Raw genomic sequence first — 15,104 nt, 5'->3', positions numbered from 1 at the left:
GGATGCTGGGCATCATCAGACTATGCAGCAAGGGACTGAGAAAGGAAAACAAAAGCATCAAAGTTTGTTTTCTTTTTCAGCCTTCCTCCCTACATTTTCAGGTCAGACAACGGAGCTCTGGATTACATTCCAGAGCTCACCACGAGCCTTATTTTTGAGGGAAAACAAATAAAAGTAACAAAGAAGAAAGTTTCGTGGATTGTTGTGATTCTGCACAATCCTTTCAAATTTAAGATGTGACAAAAGCCTCTCCAAATTAGAGTCCTGTACAAATCCCACTGGTTTCATGGGATCTGGGAATCATTTGGAGAGCCGACCCTACAGGGGCATATTTGAACCTGTCAGAAGAATACACGATCTTTTATTGATAAACATATTGCTATCAGAAGATTAGTTTTTTCAGTAAGTAACCCCACTTGTTTTTCTTAACTGTTAATCTAATTATAGCACACTGGTATCACCAAGCCTTTATTAATTTCTTGTAATCGATTCAGAACATCTGTCTCAATTTACTTTTATTGGTACAGCTATGAAATATTCATCACAACTGCATTACATAGTGATATCCAATACATTTGGAATTCAAGATACTTTTAAGACACTCCCAACAGAAGTATCTGTTTCAAATAGTGTATAGAACCTCCCTCATTACTCATGTGTCTGATCATATTTTATTACATGATACAATGACTTTCAGGTGAGTTTGAGAAAAGTATTTTTCCAGCTCCTTAATCCCAAAGAATCCTAACCCCACTTTATATATTTCAGTATATTACACAAGCTATCTCTGAAATGAAGGGTGACAACCCTTTAAAAGCAAAAAGGGCCAGAATTATTCACCCTGGAATTTGGCCAAACATACCAGTTTAACACATCTGCTCTTGCAAAACACATCATGATGCACCAGAGTGACACTGAGTAGTCAGGACCTTCATTTTACACCTTACCTGGAGGGTAATACTATTAATGGTAATTTCCACTAATGTGTAAGGGCACTGGATTCATTCTTGAACGGAAGAAAACCAGCTGCTACTCCCTGTAGTCCCTGCAAGGTTTAGCATGACTCCCACTCAAATTCTGCTCCGACACCTCCCTGCTCAGCCCGTAAAGTCTCACGTGCCCACAGCTCACAGTGTGAGCGCAAGTGAGCCTCGCATTTCCTCTCTGCACCCCAAACTGCTCTAAATACTGAAGGCATTTCTGCTTACCATTGTTGTTCACAAATATTGGCACTAGCGTCATCTTAGCACTGTCACTATTCTGAGCCCCACTGCTAATGACAGACGTGGCTGCAGAGATTAGCACCTACAGATGCATGGGCAGCAGCTGGCAGAGGGGCAGAGACGGCCTGCAGACTCACTGAAACTGCTAGAAAGGAATGGCATAATTGTATTTAGGGAAAAAAAAAAAAAAAAAAAAAGAAAGAGAAAGCACAATTTGTTTGTAGCGACACCATACCAGCGTGCTTCTCAGCTGTACCACCATATTGTCACACTAAGTAAAATTTTTAGCTTCATGAAATAGTCCATACTTGCATCCAACTTCTTTAGCTCTGTATTTTCCATCAAACAGCACAAGCAAGAGAAATTCAACTTACTCAAGACCACTGTTAGTTTTATGTCCATTTCAACATGTCTATGACTGAACCACTTTCTCCTTCCAAACATCCTCCTACCTTGACGTCTCTGAATACTATTCCAAGTAAACTCCTTCCACATCCTCCCTGGTTGGCAGGCCAAGAGGAAGCAGGTGACAGCAGCAGAAGCATGCCCTTCCCTAAGCAGGGACAGCCTCATCCTACTCATTATTATCAACAAGCCTTCCAAAGCCCTGACTGTAGAATACTTCCATGAACACCCTGTGTCGACCACAAGTCGTGTGGAACAGCTACTACCAGTTAGCAGCACTGACTACCAATGCTCCCACAGTACTTCACACCAGGATCCGTGCTCAGCATTGCAGCAGCCAGAAATGCGAGACACGTTTAAACGCTGTCATTAGCTACCCCTGGCCTACAACAAGGCTTAGTCCCACCTCTATTCCAGACATTAAGCTGATGCTTTGCTTGATCTTGACCAAGAAAAGGGTAATTGAAATGGCTGAACAAAAGCCTAAATTATCAAACGTGCCAGACTACCTCACCCACACACATAACTGCGGTAAGAATTCTTTTTTCCACGCACCAGACTCAAGTGTGTGGCAAGAACCAAAGGGAGAGTGAATGCAAGTCTTTCTGATCATAGTAACGTATGATGTACTCCCAAATCATGAAATGCTCCTCATCGAGGCTTAATTTGTATCACATAGGTATATGCACAATGGCCCAACTCACTGTGTTCAGGCCAACAGAAATCAACAATCAGAAAGTATCATCCTTGTATCTTTACTCAGTTAGGGCTCCATTACAAATTGGATGATTATACAGCATCTGAAAAACATAAAACCTCCCATCTAGCAATTACTGCTTTTTATGGGTCCAAATTCCTCATAATTTGAGACAACTAACAGTTAACAACATACTCTGACCGGCACATTAAATGCAGACTCTGAACAAAGTTATGCATCTTCCCATTTGCAGAAAACAAGCAAAAAACCCAACACCAAAACGAAAAAAAAACCAACCCTCAACTGAAACTGATCATATCAAATCATGGATTAAATAAGTAATAATAAACTAGTTTTAATCTCACTAGTTTGATTACAGAAGTCATAGGAAATACAATTCACTAATCGAATACCCGACTTCCTCACTCGTTTCAAAACTGCCAGAAGGATCAAAATCAACCGCTGAATGCTGATATGTACTAAAGCACTTCACAAAAGAAAAAGCATCATCTTCTATGTAGACTATAAATTCTCTACTTTTAAGAGACTACTACTTTGGCTGTAGAACAGGAGTAACTTCGCCAAAGTTTCCTTCTCATTTTTCAAACAGGCCACTCCTTCCAACACCTGCGAAAATCTTATTGTCTTGCACAGAGAAAAAACGACCCTGTTCCCTGCCTCTTAAACTACTTATTCAGAAGAAACCTGCCCTCATGCAGCGCTGCCATCGTTGTCAGCTCTACCCAGCACTCAAAAGCTCTGCGCACAACTAGAGAAATTGAAATTTGTTACATTACTCATTAATGGGGTTTTTAGCTATCAAATAAGACTGTTTACTTGGAAGATGTACCCAATCACTGCCATTTCCCTTTAAAAACTGAACATATAACAGGAATAATTCTAGAGTAAAACAGTTGATTACCCGTAGCAGTTTTATCAACTGAATTATAATCCTCAACAACAGAATCTTCGATCACATCACTGATTTTCTGCCATGGTTCCAGCTCCTCCTCCTCACATTCCATAAAAAGGTCCGTGTCCGCCATCCTGCAAAGGAAAGAGAAGAGAAACCTTTATTGGATAGCAGGATTTTGTCAGACAGCGACAGTCATTCATTGTAAGAAAAATTCTAATGCCAGAGATATGAACAATGTTTTTATTTCCTAGTATTCCAAAGGTGTATTTTCAGGTTCTTACTTATTTCTCCAGTTATAGAGCTGATTCCACATCCTACTTCATTAGGCTGTGTTTCCTTTTCAAATAGGTCTGTGAAGTTGGTACTGAAAAACCCTTACTTTTGACTAAAAATTGCAGCGGTGCTGCCTCTCCTGCATAAGAAAGCCAACCTAACAGCTTTGAAATCAAAAGTCACCGCCTCAAACCCCAGTATCTTTAAATACATGTATAACTGTGACTGAAAGAAGCATCGTGCTTTTTGCTCTGTTCATGGTTTTGAATATTCTAGGATTACTGCCAACACACATGACAGACAGAATAGCCAAGCTTAAATGAGTAAAAAATGCATGCACAAATGCAGGACAGTCCTCAGCTAACCTTAGCCGACCCCTCCACTCGAACCCACATGTACCCGAACCCCTGCACGCTCCCACAGCCCCAGCTCTTCCTCTTCCTTGTACCCGGGAATGTGAAGACAATTATGAACTAGTTCAAAATAAAATTAAAGAGTAAAGGGATTTTCTGCAATTAGATCCATAGTTATTGTCTGTCAACCCAAACGAACGTTCTCTTGATCTCCGGAGCAAAGCACCCAATTTACTTTTCCTGCACTACTCGTCACTAGGTATAACCATTACTATACTTACTCAGAGAAAAGACACAACAGCCAACTCAAGCCTGTTTGTCTCTCCTCATGAATAAGTCTCTCTCATTCTTGCCACCAAACTCTAAAACTTCTATTTTGGCTACGTTTTTGTGAGACAGAGGAGCAGAAACAAAGGCAATTAGATAAGCAGGGGGTGTATCACTGCCCGCGTAACAACTTTATACCATTATAATTCACAGTATTACTTTCTGCTCCACTGTTTACATACCTTCCCACTTTGTTTGCTCTTCCGAGCACCACTGCGCACAGAACACAAGTTTTTAGGGATCTGCCTACAGTGAAAGTCCTTCACTGGGACACTTTCTCCTGCGACTGCATCTAATCTAGACCTCAAGGATGTATAAACCTGTACATGTTTATAAAGTTAAGAGTTAAGTATTCAGACAATCATGCCAGACTTAAAAACAAGATGATTCACAATTAGCAACAGTTTCCAGTGTCCTACAGGACACGGCTTCTCAGCAGGTGGTGGAGTTCCCACCAAAGGTCTCCAAAAAGCCGATTTTCACTACTGTTATGAGATCTAATCAATAGCCACACATTTCCAATCACACTTTGACATCTTTCAAGCCATTAAGCCAAGCTGCTGAAAGGAGCTTCTCCCAGACCTAGTTTTCACACCATTTCAGGATTTGGCTGGTTTTAACCTTCACTTATAAATGATGCTTATGCAAAATTTTAATTCTCCTTAGTAATACATTTAGAAGTCTTTAACTGATAGGTCTCATTCTAAAAGCTCAACTGCCTTTTTAAAGGAAATAAGGATTATTATAGGAAATAAGACACCACAAGACCTGCATTTCTTAATTTCCCACCTGGATTATAGTAAAAAAAGAATCAGTTCGTTCCCTCTTCTATTAACCCCCGGAAAGGCTAGCAAGCAGAACAAGCAGCAGTTCTGTACTGTGAGTGAACAGGAATCAAGACGTCCAGGAGGGATTTTGCTCTTCTTGATTACATTTTGGTGGCAAAAGAGACTGTTATGATTGCATTTTGTCATCTCTACTACCATTTGACAGCCATAAAAGTCTGATGAGAACCGTTCTGAGACAAACTGGCCAAAATAAACAGCTTATAACAGGGGACAGGCAAGAAAATAATCAAACTCGTGTGCAGACAATCTGTGCTTTCAATGGCCACAGAAAACAGTGCTGACCAGAAGGCTTAAACACAGAGTAACGTTTATTAGCTCACTGTTGAAAAAGTGGAAGAGACGTAACTTTAAAATGCAAGCGGGATTATGTAACCACAGAGCAATTAGATTATAAATCTTGTATCATTAAGCTGTGTCTACCCTTCTTATCCTAACAGTCATAATTCTGGCCAAACAAATGCTGCACCTGCTATAAACTGCAGCTTGTAAATCAGTCCCAAGCTAGGATTTACAGGAAAGGCTAAGGCCAGGGGTGCGACCACCTTATGCAAATACCATCTTTTATTTGTACCTTGTTGTGCCACGCTAGTTGTAAAGTGCAAAAGCACCATCATCGGGAATTCCCTGCAATGCAACACAAAGCCAAAACAAACTTTTGACAAATGCTGATCTGAAGTAACTGTCATAACCCGATAAGCCTCAAAACCCCCAAGAATCCTAAAAACTTGTTAACATTTGCCAAATTCAAACTGCCAGCACTTATTTTTTTTTGAAACAACACATACCGTTGTTTTCCTCTAGATACAAAGACAGCCTCTCATTTTTCTGTGTTGTATTTGTCTAAAAAGGATTCTCAGAGCTTATACTTTGATGCTGTTGTCACACAATGGTGTTTTACTAAGAAATGCTCATTTTAGTTTTATGCTTGGTTATAGGTTATACTAATACATGTAATTCTCACTTCCTAATTATGCTTTTGAAGCACAATAATATTCATTTTAAGACTAAAGAATATTTCAAGGAAGCCACTACACCACTTGTGCTCAGTAGCTGATCTTCTTTTGCTCACCACTTCAACATTCATAGTGATAAAAGACTATATCTCATTTATCTTACCCCACACACAACTCCGAACAACTAGTCCTGTCATCACTTCAGCAAGGATGCAGAGCAGTAGTACTTCTACCTAAACAGGTTTATGCCTGTTCACACACATCCTGCCAATTTGAAATATATATTTAAAATAGCTATCCCCGTGTCTCACAATTTTGTGTACTTGCAGCACAGAATCTTAAAAGAATGCAGTAAATGAAAACATTTCTGCATAATTTCACTTTTGGTCTCTATGAAGTCAGATTTGCCCTTTATGGAGGCCTTTAAAAGAAGATAAAGAGCCCCCAAAGTCCAATCCAACTCACAAATAACTTACTCCTACCAAGACTACTTCTTTTAGTCTTTTGGGGGGACCTAAGCAGATTGCTCAAATCAGGGGTGCTCACGGGCTTGTTCGGCTATCAGGCAAAACTCTCGGTAGAGAAACATTATCCAGCATTGTGACTTTTACAAGGGAAGTATAAATACTGTTTCTCTGAACACAGGTAGAACGAGATAATGTATTTTCCTCAGCGTTTCAAGTCCTTCTCAGTTAACTTTTAACCTAAAAAAGCACTCTTTCGGGAACTTTACATGACCTTGCCTCTTCCAGCTGTCCCCCAAGCGCTCTGCTCTGGTATTCAAACACATCTCTGCAGCTGTTTACTCCTCGCTCTTATCGCGCCTTCCCAGCATGCGATTCAGCACGCGTTTCAGAAAAACCCAGTAACAGCTCAGGCTTGCCCAGTCGGCCAGTGGAATCCACTAGCAGGAGAAAGCAAAGGGACATTTAACGGCTCCTCAGGCAAACTGAGGAGGCTGCGCTTTGCATGCTGTAACACTGCCCGGAGCGTAACACCGAGCCAGTCTTAAACCAACTGCAGAGTCCAGAAGAGCTAGAAAAGGTGATCTTCAATAAAAGATGGAACGACCTGGAGTTGTTCAATCCATAGAGGGGACTACCGAAAGCACAATAACCTTCAGACATGTAAAAGTCTGTCGCAAAGTGGAAGGAAGCGGTCTGTTCTCCACACCTGTGATGGAAACAAGTGAAGGGCTCAAACTGAAGAACAGAATATTCCAACCCAGACACCAAAAAAGCTTCTAGGAATAAAGATGAAGCATTGCAACAGGCTGTCCAGGGAACTGATGACATTTCCAGTTCTGGATGTCCCTGGGAACAGACAGATCTGTAAGAGAAGGTATATATACTATAAGGGAGGCAAGGTGGATTAAATGGCTTGCCGGGGGGCATTTGAGGCTCCATTTTTCTACAGCATTGTGCAACTCGTGAACTAAACATGTATTACCAGATATTTTTGCTCTACCACCAAACAGCAAGCACACTTCAGCTGTTGACACTGAGGCTTTTGCTACAGGAAGCAATTAAATACTCCGGTAACAGTTAACGCTTTTCATCTTGCTGAATAAACAAAACATTACTAATAAACATCGCACATAAACCAAATTACCCCAACTTAACACATACAAACTCCTGCTCATAAATACTGTATGAAGCAGTAGCTTTTCAAACGCGTCCATTGAACTTTTTCACAGAAACACAGCCTAAAACTAGTCTTAGTAAAATGTCTTGTTATCAGAGAAAAAATAGCTAACTAAATAAAAAAAAAAGTAAATCAAGTCTCCTACTTGTCAAATAAAATTACATTAGTATATTGAAAAAAGAAATCAAAGAGTACTGGAATAATCCTAATATACAATTAACCAAGTGTATTACATTAAGCATGAAAAAGCTCACATCCTCCCTAGCACCCATTACCTGCATGCTTCAAAGACATTACTAGCTTCTTCATTTACACAAAGCCTGCAGTGTGTAAAAATTTTTATTAACCTTCTCTCAAAGGTGGGAAACAAGAGTTCAGTGAAATTAAGTGACTTGCCAAAGATTCTACTAGCAGTGAATGGCTTGGAAATAAAACTCAGTGCCCAGCCCCTGCTCACATTACCGAACACAAACTCAAACTTCCTCCTGTTCTGTTAAAAAAAACAAAAGAGACAAAAAAAAAAGTGCCAACAAAAATAAATTCTGAATGACAAAAGGCAAGAAAATACATTCCATGAAATGAAGCTCTGAAGTACAGGATTATGCTAGAGATCTGCTTAGCAGGGGAAAGCAAGAATGAAAGAACCTTAAATATTATTTCTCTGCCTGCTAACATAAACTTCTTTATAATTACAAGATCTTAGTAAAAACAAGCAAAATCTCATACAAGATATACACTAAGACCTTGAATGGATAGCCATTACAACTGATCAATAGCTACGTATTTATGATTCGCAATATTCACCCTTCAGAGAAACATCTAGAAAAAAATCCTGTGAAGCTTCTAGGACAAAGCTTCTCTTCGCTGGCAAAACCGGTGACACTTACAACAGTAACTATTTGTCTGGAATCATATTACTCCACGCCAGACAAGTAACAGTGCCTTAATGCTCTAGCGATGGGCAGTCTATAAATAGTCAGGATAAATAACCTGCTGTATTAATTAAAGCATGCACATATGTCTGCCCAGGAAGGTTAGAACTACAGAGGAAGTCTTTGCACACATTGTAAAAGATATATTATTCAACACCTCATCATTATTCAGAAGATGCAAAGACAAAATGCTAAAGAGACTGTAGTTACAAGCTTCTTTTGACACTAACTTACATTATGCGCATAGTATTTCATCTGTTCATATCAACTGAACTAAGAAAATGTCTCCTCTCTTCTATAATGTAACAGCTTTGTTTTTCAAAGCTTTGATCTTGAATATTTTTGTATGTAAGAAGCCTTTGCTCAATAAAGTGATTAATCCCAATGATAAATACTCCACATTTAGCTTTTCAGCACATAGTTGGCAGATGCTTGGTTGAAAATATGGGTGCCAAAAAATTTACAAAAAAAAATAAATTACAAAATGTTCTAGACACACTGCAAGAAATAAAGCCTTTCAGACCGAAAGATATTTTCTCTCCCCTTTAGCTGGAAAATGGGAGAAGACCTTCAGGGAAGAGCCAGCACATATTAGCCTTACACAAATAATTGGCACAACTGCAAGATACAGACCCTTTATTTTTTGTCAGCTGATGTGGTTCATACTCATTGTTGCCATACAGGGGAAAATAACCAACAGCCATTAAACTCTTGTATTAAGAGACCAGCCACCTGATTACATTCTCTGATCGACATGATCACCATTACCAGGGGAAATCCAACAATAAAGATGTTTTATTTGCATACAACTAGACAGATCACCTCATTACGAGGAGAAATCCTTTTGTTTTCTCTTATGCCTCACTGAAAAAAAAAAAAAAGTCTCCTTTGTAATTTCAATTGAGATTTGAATTCCAAGATCCAATTGCACCTATTTATCAATGAACCACTTTCACACAGTTAGAGAGATACCAGCTATAATCCCTATAGACTGTCATTATTTTCTCAAGAGAAAATGACTGAGCAGGTAGAAAGGACAAAACATTGTACTGTGGTTTAGAGATCGCCGGCACTTCAATCTTCAAAAAACATCTCAATGAACAAAATAAACACTTAGCCCAGTTTTGCCACCTAAATGGGGTGGCAAACAAAGGACTCTGCTACCACAATGTGAGTTTTAACTCAGTGATTTCACTGAGTTAGCAATGCAAGCAGAGAGAATCAGGTCCCAAGTGTTTTCTATTATCTAAAGCACCTGTGGATAGCAGGTTTTACATGACAGCTGCAGAGTAAGGCAGCTGTGTCTCATTGAAGTGATCTCTAAAAGATGTGTGGTTATATATTTACAGTTCCATTCACAGCTTGATATTATTTGACACAAAGCAAACAAGTTATGACATACATATGCTGTATACACACACACACTTCTTTTTAAAAAGGACTTCAAATTAATGACTTGTTCACAGTGTTCTTCAAAATTCACATGATGGGATGCGCTACTCTTGCTGTATGAGCTTCACTTTCTATGGCTTTTAATTAAAAAAAAAGTATAAATAAATCAGTACTTGTCAGGGCACTGCTGGTGGCCCAATTTCTGCCTACTGGGTGCAATCATCTGCAACACAATCACTCTTAAGGGCATACTAGCAGGTCAGAAATAAATACGTACCCCGTGATAGAGGTGACTTGGTAAAGCAAAAGGCTGAATTTTGTTTCAAGATGGAACAAAGAGGAGGGACAGGGACCATTATCCCAGAGGGACAGAGACTATTACCCAGAATTTCACAGCATCCTCCCTCCAACATGATGTTATCTACAGAGGTACGAATATAGCCATGTACTTTACTGACGGAAAAACAGAAAAGGAATTCATCAGCCTTGCCCAGATCAGATGTAGGAAGTACTGAGAGAGCCGCAAAGGACCCAGGCACCTCCGTTCCCACCTCTCACTCCCCAGCCCAGATTTGAGCAGCTGGTACTGTCTCTGGCTATGAAGGAACTCCAGATGTACATACGTTTACACTTTGACCATCACAAAACAGGTAGCAAGTTAAGTAGTTTGAACTAACAGATATCCTAACCCTAAAAGATAACACCAAGCCTTCACAAATCCTAATTTAAATCTTTATTCACCATTTTCAAGACAGAATATGCATATTCATGTTAATTTACAATGTAGAAAACCAAGTGAATATGCAGTGAGAATCAATCCAAATAGCAGACCGCACTGATATGCTAGTGGGTTTTTAAATTTTTTTAAAGAAAAAAGCCCCAGCCAACTCCCAAGGGGAGCCCACAGTCACAGCTGATTATTAGTGATGAAGGACCAAAAGCAAGCTGAGGAAGTGATGACAGAGTATTTTATGAACTTTAAAGACCGGCCTTGCATCTTCCAGAAGTCTACGACTAACCAAACGTGGCTCCTGCACATTCTCGTACAGAGCTTCCACCTTGTTCACCGACATTACACCTGGCAGCATAGCTGTTTGGGACACAGCTGGCACAAAGAAGCCCCAGAACAAAGAGTAAGTCCCTGCAACGTATCTGCACAGGGAATCACTGCAACAGCTCCCAGAGAGGAGCCGCTGTGGGCTGGCGACCAGGCTTCTGGGGAAAGAAGGGATTCACCCAGGGCAAACTGCATCCTACCAACTCCGCTGAAACGAGGAAATGTGGCTACTCTGCCCTGCAACAGAAGGTAGAGGTAGGTTGTGCACAGACTACCTCCCAGAAGATTACATTAAAAATTTAAAAGCACCAAGTATATAAACTTTCTTCGTTCTTCTTGCCAAATGTTTGTCAGTTTTTATGTCCGCCCAGATTGGCCATTGTAGATTTACTTGCATCGTGGTTATAATGCTATTGATACCCCAATCGTTTCCAAAAATACATACCAAGAATTAACTGACCCTCAAATTTTCTTCACCACTTGCTATAAAACAGCCTCCTTCCCTCTTGTCAGTTCCGAAAAGAAGATCTAAAATACAAGATTGAGGGCTGTTTTTAGAAGACCTACAAATAAGCTTGAGCAGTTGATTCAATGCACGCTTTAGGATAGAAATTAATGCATAAATCGATTTCTCTTGTCCAAGTTTTCCTTCTGAATGGCCACTTCTTCTCTCCATTGTGTCCTCCCCTGGTGACCACACAACCTCAATGGAACTGCTGTCATTATGTATTTTCTTGCTTACTTTCAATAACACGTACTTAACGGCAAGGAATGTACCTTAACTTTTTAAGAACCTAGAAACCTAATGAGGTTACATTAAATGCAAATGAATCCTACGATAAAGGTTTCTGCTGTCAAGACATGCTGCAATCCCTGCCCTGAAAAAAAGATAATGCTCTTCAGTGGCTTTTTATGGCTAACTGGCACAGCCTAAAAGTGATACAATCTAAGTGATGAAAATCCATAGCGGATGATGTTTTCATTACTGTTCACAGGGCTATTCATCAAGAGCAACATCTCCAAAAAAAAGAGAAGGAAGGGGGAACGTGAAAAGCATGGCGCAAGCTGAATGCCAGAGTTCGACAGTTACATCCTTCAGGCCAAGGTAAATTTACTTTTTGTTGACTGATGTGGTTGACTTGACTTTGCTGGTACTGAAATAATTTCAAAAGGCATGTTACGTTTCCTACAAATGCTATCATTTAAAGTCCTATATATTTTATTAAAGGCTTTGAAGTGTGTGATGCCTACTAATTAAAATGTATTATTACACACTCAATTAGAACGATTGTTATCTGCCTTAAAGTTTGAACTGCAGAGTGATGAAAACAAACCGCTTTCTGGTTTTCGGCGTATTTTGTGAGCATGGGACTACCTTGAAGCTTCTAGAGGCCAAGAGCATGTCTGTAGCTATATTTCTGCAACGGGCTCTTTTGTGAGGAGACAGCATGGAGCACTCCACTCATGTCAGTGTGGATGCAGGTCTACTCACGGGAACAGTTGGAGGCTCTCTTGACAGTATCTAAGCAGCTGTGAGGATGGGGCGCAAACAATGTAACCATATATATCCACAAACGCAAGACCAACTGTAAATAACATTTGCAGAACCCCACACCCAGACAGAGCTTAAAGCAGCAACAGAGAGCAAACCCTCTGGGCAGGTAGCCCTGTAGAACAGGGCTAATTACACGTGCTAATAATTAATACAGTTGGAGGGGAAAAAAAAAAAAAAAAAAAAAAGAAAAAAGTGTGCGTACAGCAAGCCTGGCTTCACATTCAAGGATGAAAATTAACAACTGCAGCAACCTGAAGCTCTGAGACAGCATACACGGAGAACCAGAGTTGGGAATATGCATAATTTGTCTATCCTTGCAAATTATTTCCTAAAAGAAGCAACACATCATTCCCACCCCCCATTCCTCTACCCCCACTTCCGATCACTCACTCCTGCCCCATTTGGTATGTCTTGGTGACAGCTGCAACTGCTGCCAAGTTAATAAAAATAAAGCTGTGTGTGTTGTCATGTGTTGCATGTTTTCAGCAAGGGTGTTGGGCAGCGGGACTCATGCCTCTCCTTCATCTTCACACATGCTTTATGTCGCATGCCAGCCAAGGAAAGAAGCAGAGAGCAAGGATGCCCAAACATAGTAGCCCAGGTTCCCCAGGTACCTGAGAGAGCAGGGCCACAGTAAGGGCCAGGCAAACATCTTGATGATAACAACCATCTAATTTTTGTTCTCTGTCACCAGAAGAATCAGCCTCGGGGTATTTTGCATTAAGTCTTTTGGCAATGCAGAGGCTCTCCAGGAGAGCCTGCTGAAGGGAACCCCTGCCCCAGCAGTGGGGCAGGCAAGCAGGTATTACCAAGGGTGGCGAGTGATCCAGGCAGTCTGGGCAGCGCTAAGGGGATGGGGCAGGCAGGAACGCAGGGAGAGGGCCCGCCAGCTCAGGGAAGCAAATAAAAAGAACAGTTTCCCCTCTGATGTGCCTGGGAAGAGCCCCTTTCACCGGGGCCAGGGGCTCCGGCACCCAGAGCTCTCTCGGCACCGAGGGTGACAGGAGGGGGTGGCGGGCGGCGGAGCAGGGGAGGCCGCTGAGGAGAGGGGCCGGCTGGCGGCCCGCTGGCCCCGACCTCTGGGGAGAGGGGGACCCCTCTGTGAGGGTGGGGAACAAGCAGGCCACGGTGTGGGGGGGTGTCGCTCCCTCAAGGAGGTGGGCAGAGACTCCCCCCACCATCCGCTTCCCTTAAGAAGAGGAGAAAAGGGTATTTCTCCAGAGAAGTATCGCAAAACCCACCCTGGGTGTATTGTGGCGGCTAAGAAAGAGAGAGAAAAATAATCCCCGTGCCCAACATGGCCGCCCACCCAGCACCAGCCATGGGAAAAGGAGGAGGGGGAGGCAGGACGGGGGGGGGCTGCGGCCACCCCCTCCCCGGGGGATGTCGGCCCGCGGGCGGCGGGGGAGGCCCCGCTCCGGCCGGGGCGTTGTGCGCGGCGCCCACAGGAGCGGCGGGGGGAGCGGAGGGAGCTGCCGGTGCCGCGTCACCGCCCGCCCCCCCCCCCCCCCGCCCGGCGGAGGGGGTGTGCGCGGATCCCTCCGCCTCCCCTCAGCGCCCGGGCGGGCGAGCGGCGGCCCGGGCATTCCGCCGCCCAGCGGGAGCCGCCGCCGCGGCTCCTCCCCGTCCCCCGCCTCGGCAGCCCCGAGCCCTCCCTCCTCCTCCCGCCGCCGCTTTGTGTACGGCGCGCTCTGGCCCGGCCGACCCCCCCTTCTCCCCCAGACCCGGGCGGTTCGAACCGGTTCCAACGGTCACCAACCGCCGCCCGCGCTGCGCCCCCCCCTCCCTACGCCCCCCTCCCCCCCCACACATAACGGGCTCGCGCCGCCTCACCTTCCTCACCGGCACCGCCGCGCTCCCGCCGCCGCCGCTCGCTCTTAAAGGGCCCGGCGTGCGGGCCCCCCCCGCGCTCCGCCGCTCTCCGGGCGAGGCGACCGGCAGGGGAGGGCAGGTGGCATGAGCCCCCGGGAACCCCGAGCGTGATGCTGAGGAGAAGGAGGAGGAAAAGGAATTATCTGTTTCTGCTCTCCCTCTGTACGTTCTCGCGGGGGGCGGCTCCGTGCTTTGCGTGTGTCTCCGCCGCCCCCCCTCCCCCCTTCAGCAGAGAGGGGAAAAGGGAGGGAAGGGGGGAAGGAAAAAAAAAAAAAAGCGCGCCCGGCGGGCTGATACACGCGCGAAGCGCCCGCAGACACACACACACACATACACACACACACACACACACAAAAAGGGGACCTGGCCGGCGGAGGGATACGGTGACGTCATTTCCTTCTGGGCCGCGGAGCGGCGCGGGGATTGGTGCGCGGCGCGGTGACGTCACCGGGAGGCGGGCGCAGCCGCTGCCCTGGCCCTGACGAAGTTTGTGTGAAGCACGAATGGCGCGGGGTGGGCCGGTTCCCCCCGCCCCCGCCTCCGCCGCCCCGGGAGGCTGCGACCCGTGGAGCCCCGGCCCCGGGGGAGCCCGCGGTGGTTGGAGGGGGGCCTGCCGCCTGGCCCAGCTCTGCGGCCTAGCGCGGCCTCGGGGCCCTG

The 15,104-nt window shown here is 43.9% G+C and overlaps 1 protein-coding gene across 8 annotated transcripts in view; it reads right to left on the bottom strand.

Annotated features, from left to right (window-relative positions):
- Positions 1–14,809, bottom strand: part of POGZ (pogo transposable element derived with ZNF domain) — a 37,601-nt gene extending 22,792 nt beyond the window's left edge. For 2 of the 8 annotated variants that reach the window (XM_056322144.1, XM_056322145.1), the window contains exon 1: positions 3,248–3,372. In XM_056322144.1, coding sequence (XP_056178119.1) covers positions 3,248–3,371 — 124 coding nt within the window. In that variant the 5' untranslated portion in view covers position 3,372. Of the gene's footprint in view, positions 1–3,247; positions 3,375–6,733; positions 7,033–7,066; positions 7,169–11,465; positions 11,549–14,408 lie in introns of those variants that run through there. The other 6 variants (XM_056322149.1, XM_056322146.1, XM_056322148.1 and 3 more) reach the window with 6 other exon arrangements.
- Positions 14,810–15,104: the final 295 nt, after the last annotated feature.

The sequence above is a fragment of the Falco biarmicus genome, chromosome 19 (assembly GCF_023638135.1).
Source record: "Falco biarmicus isolate bFalBia1 chromosome 19, bFalBia1.pri, whole genome shotgun sequence".
NCBI lineage: Eukaryota > Metazoa > Chordata > Aves > Falconiformes > Falconidae > Falco > Falco biarmicus.
Note: the sequence above shows the minus strand (reverse complement) of the source record. Positions and strands in the feature narration are given on the sequence as shown.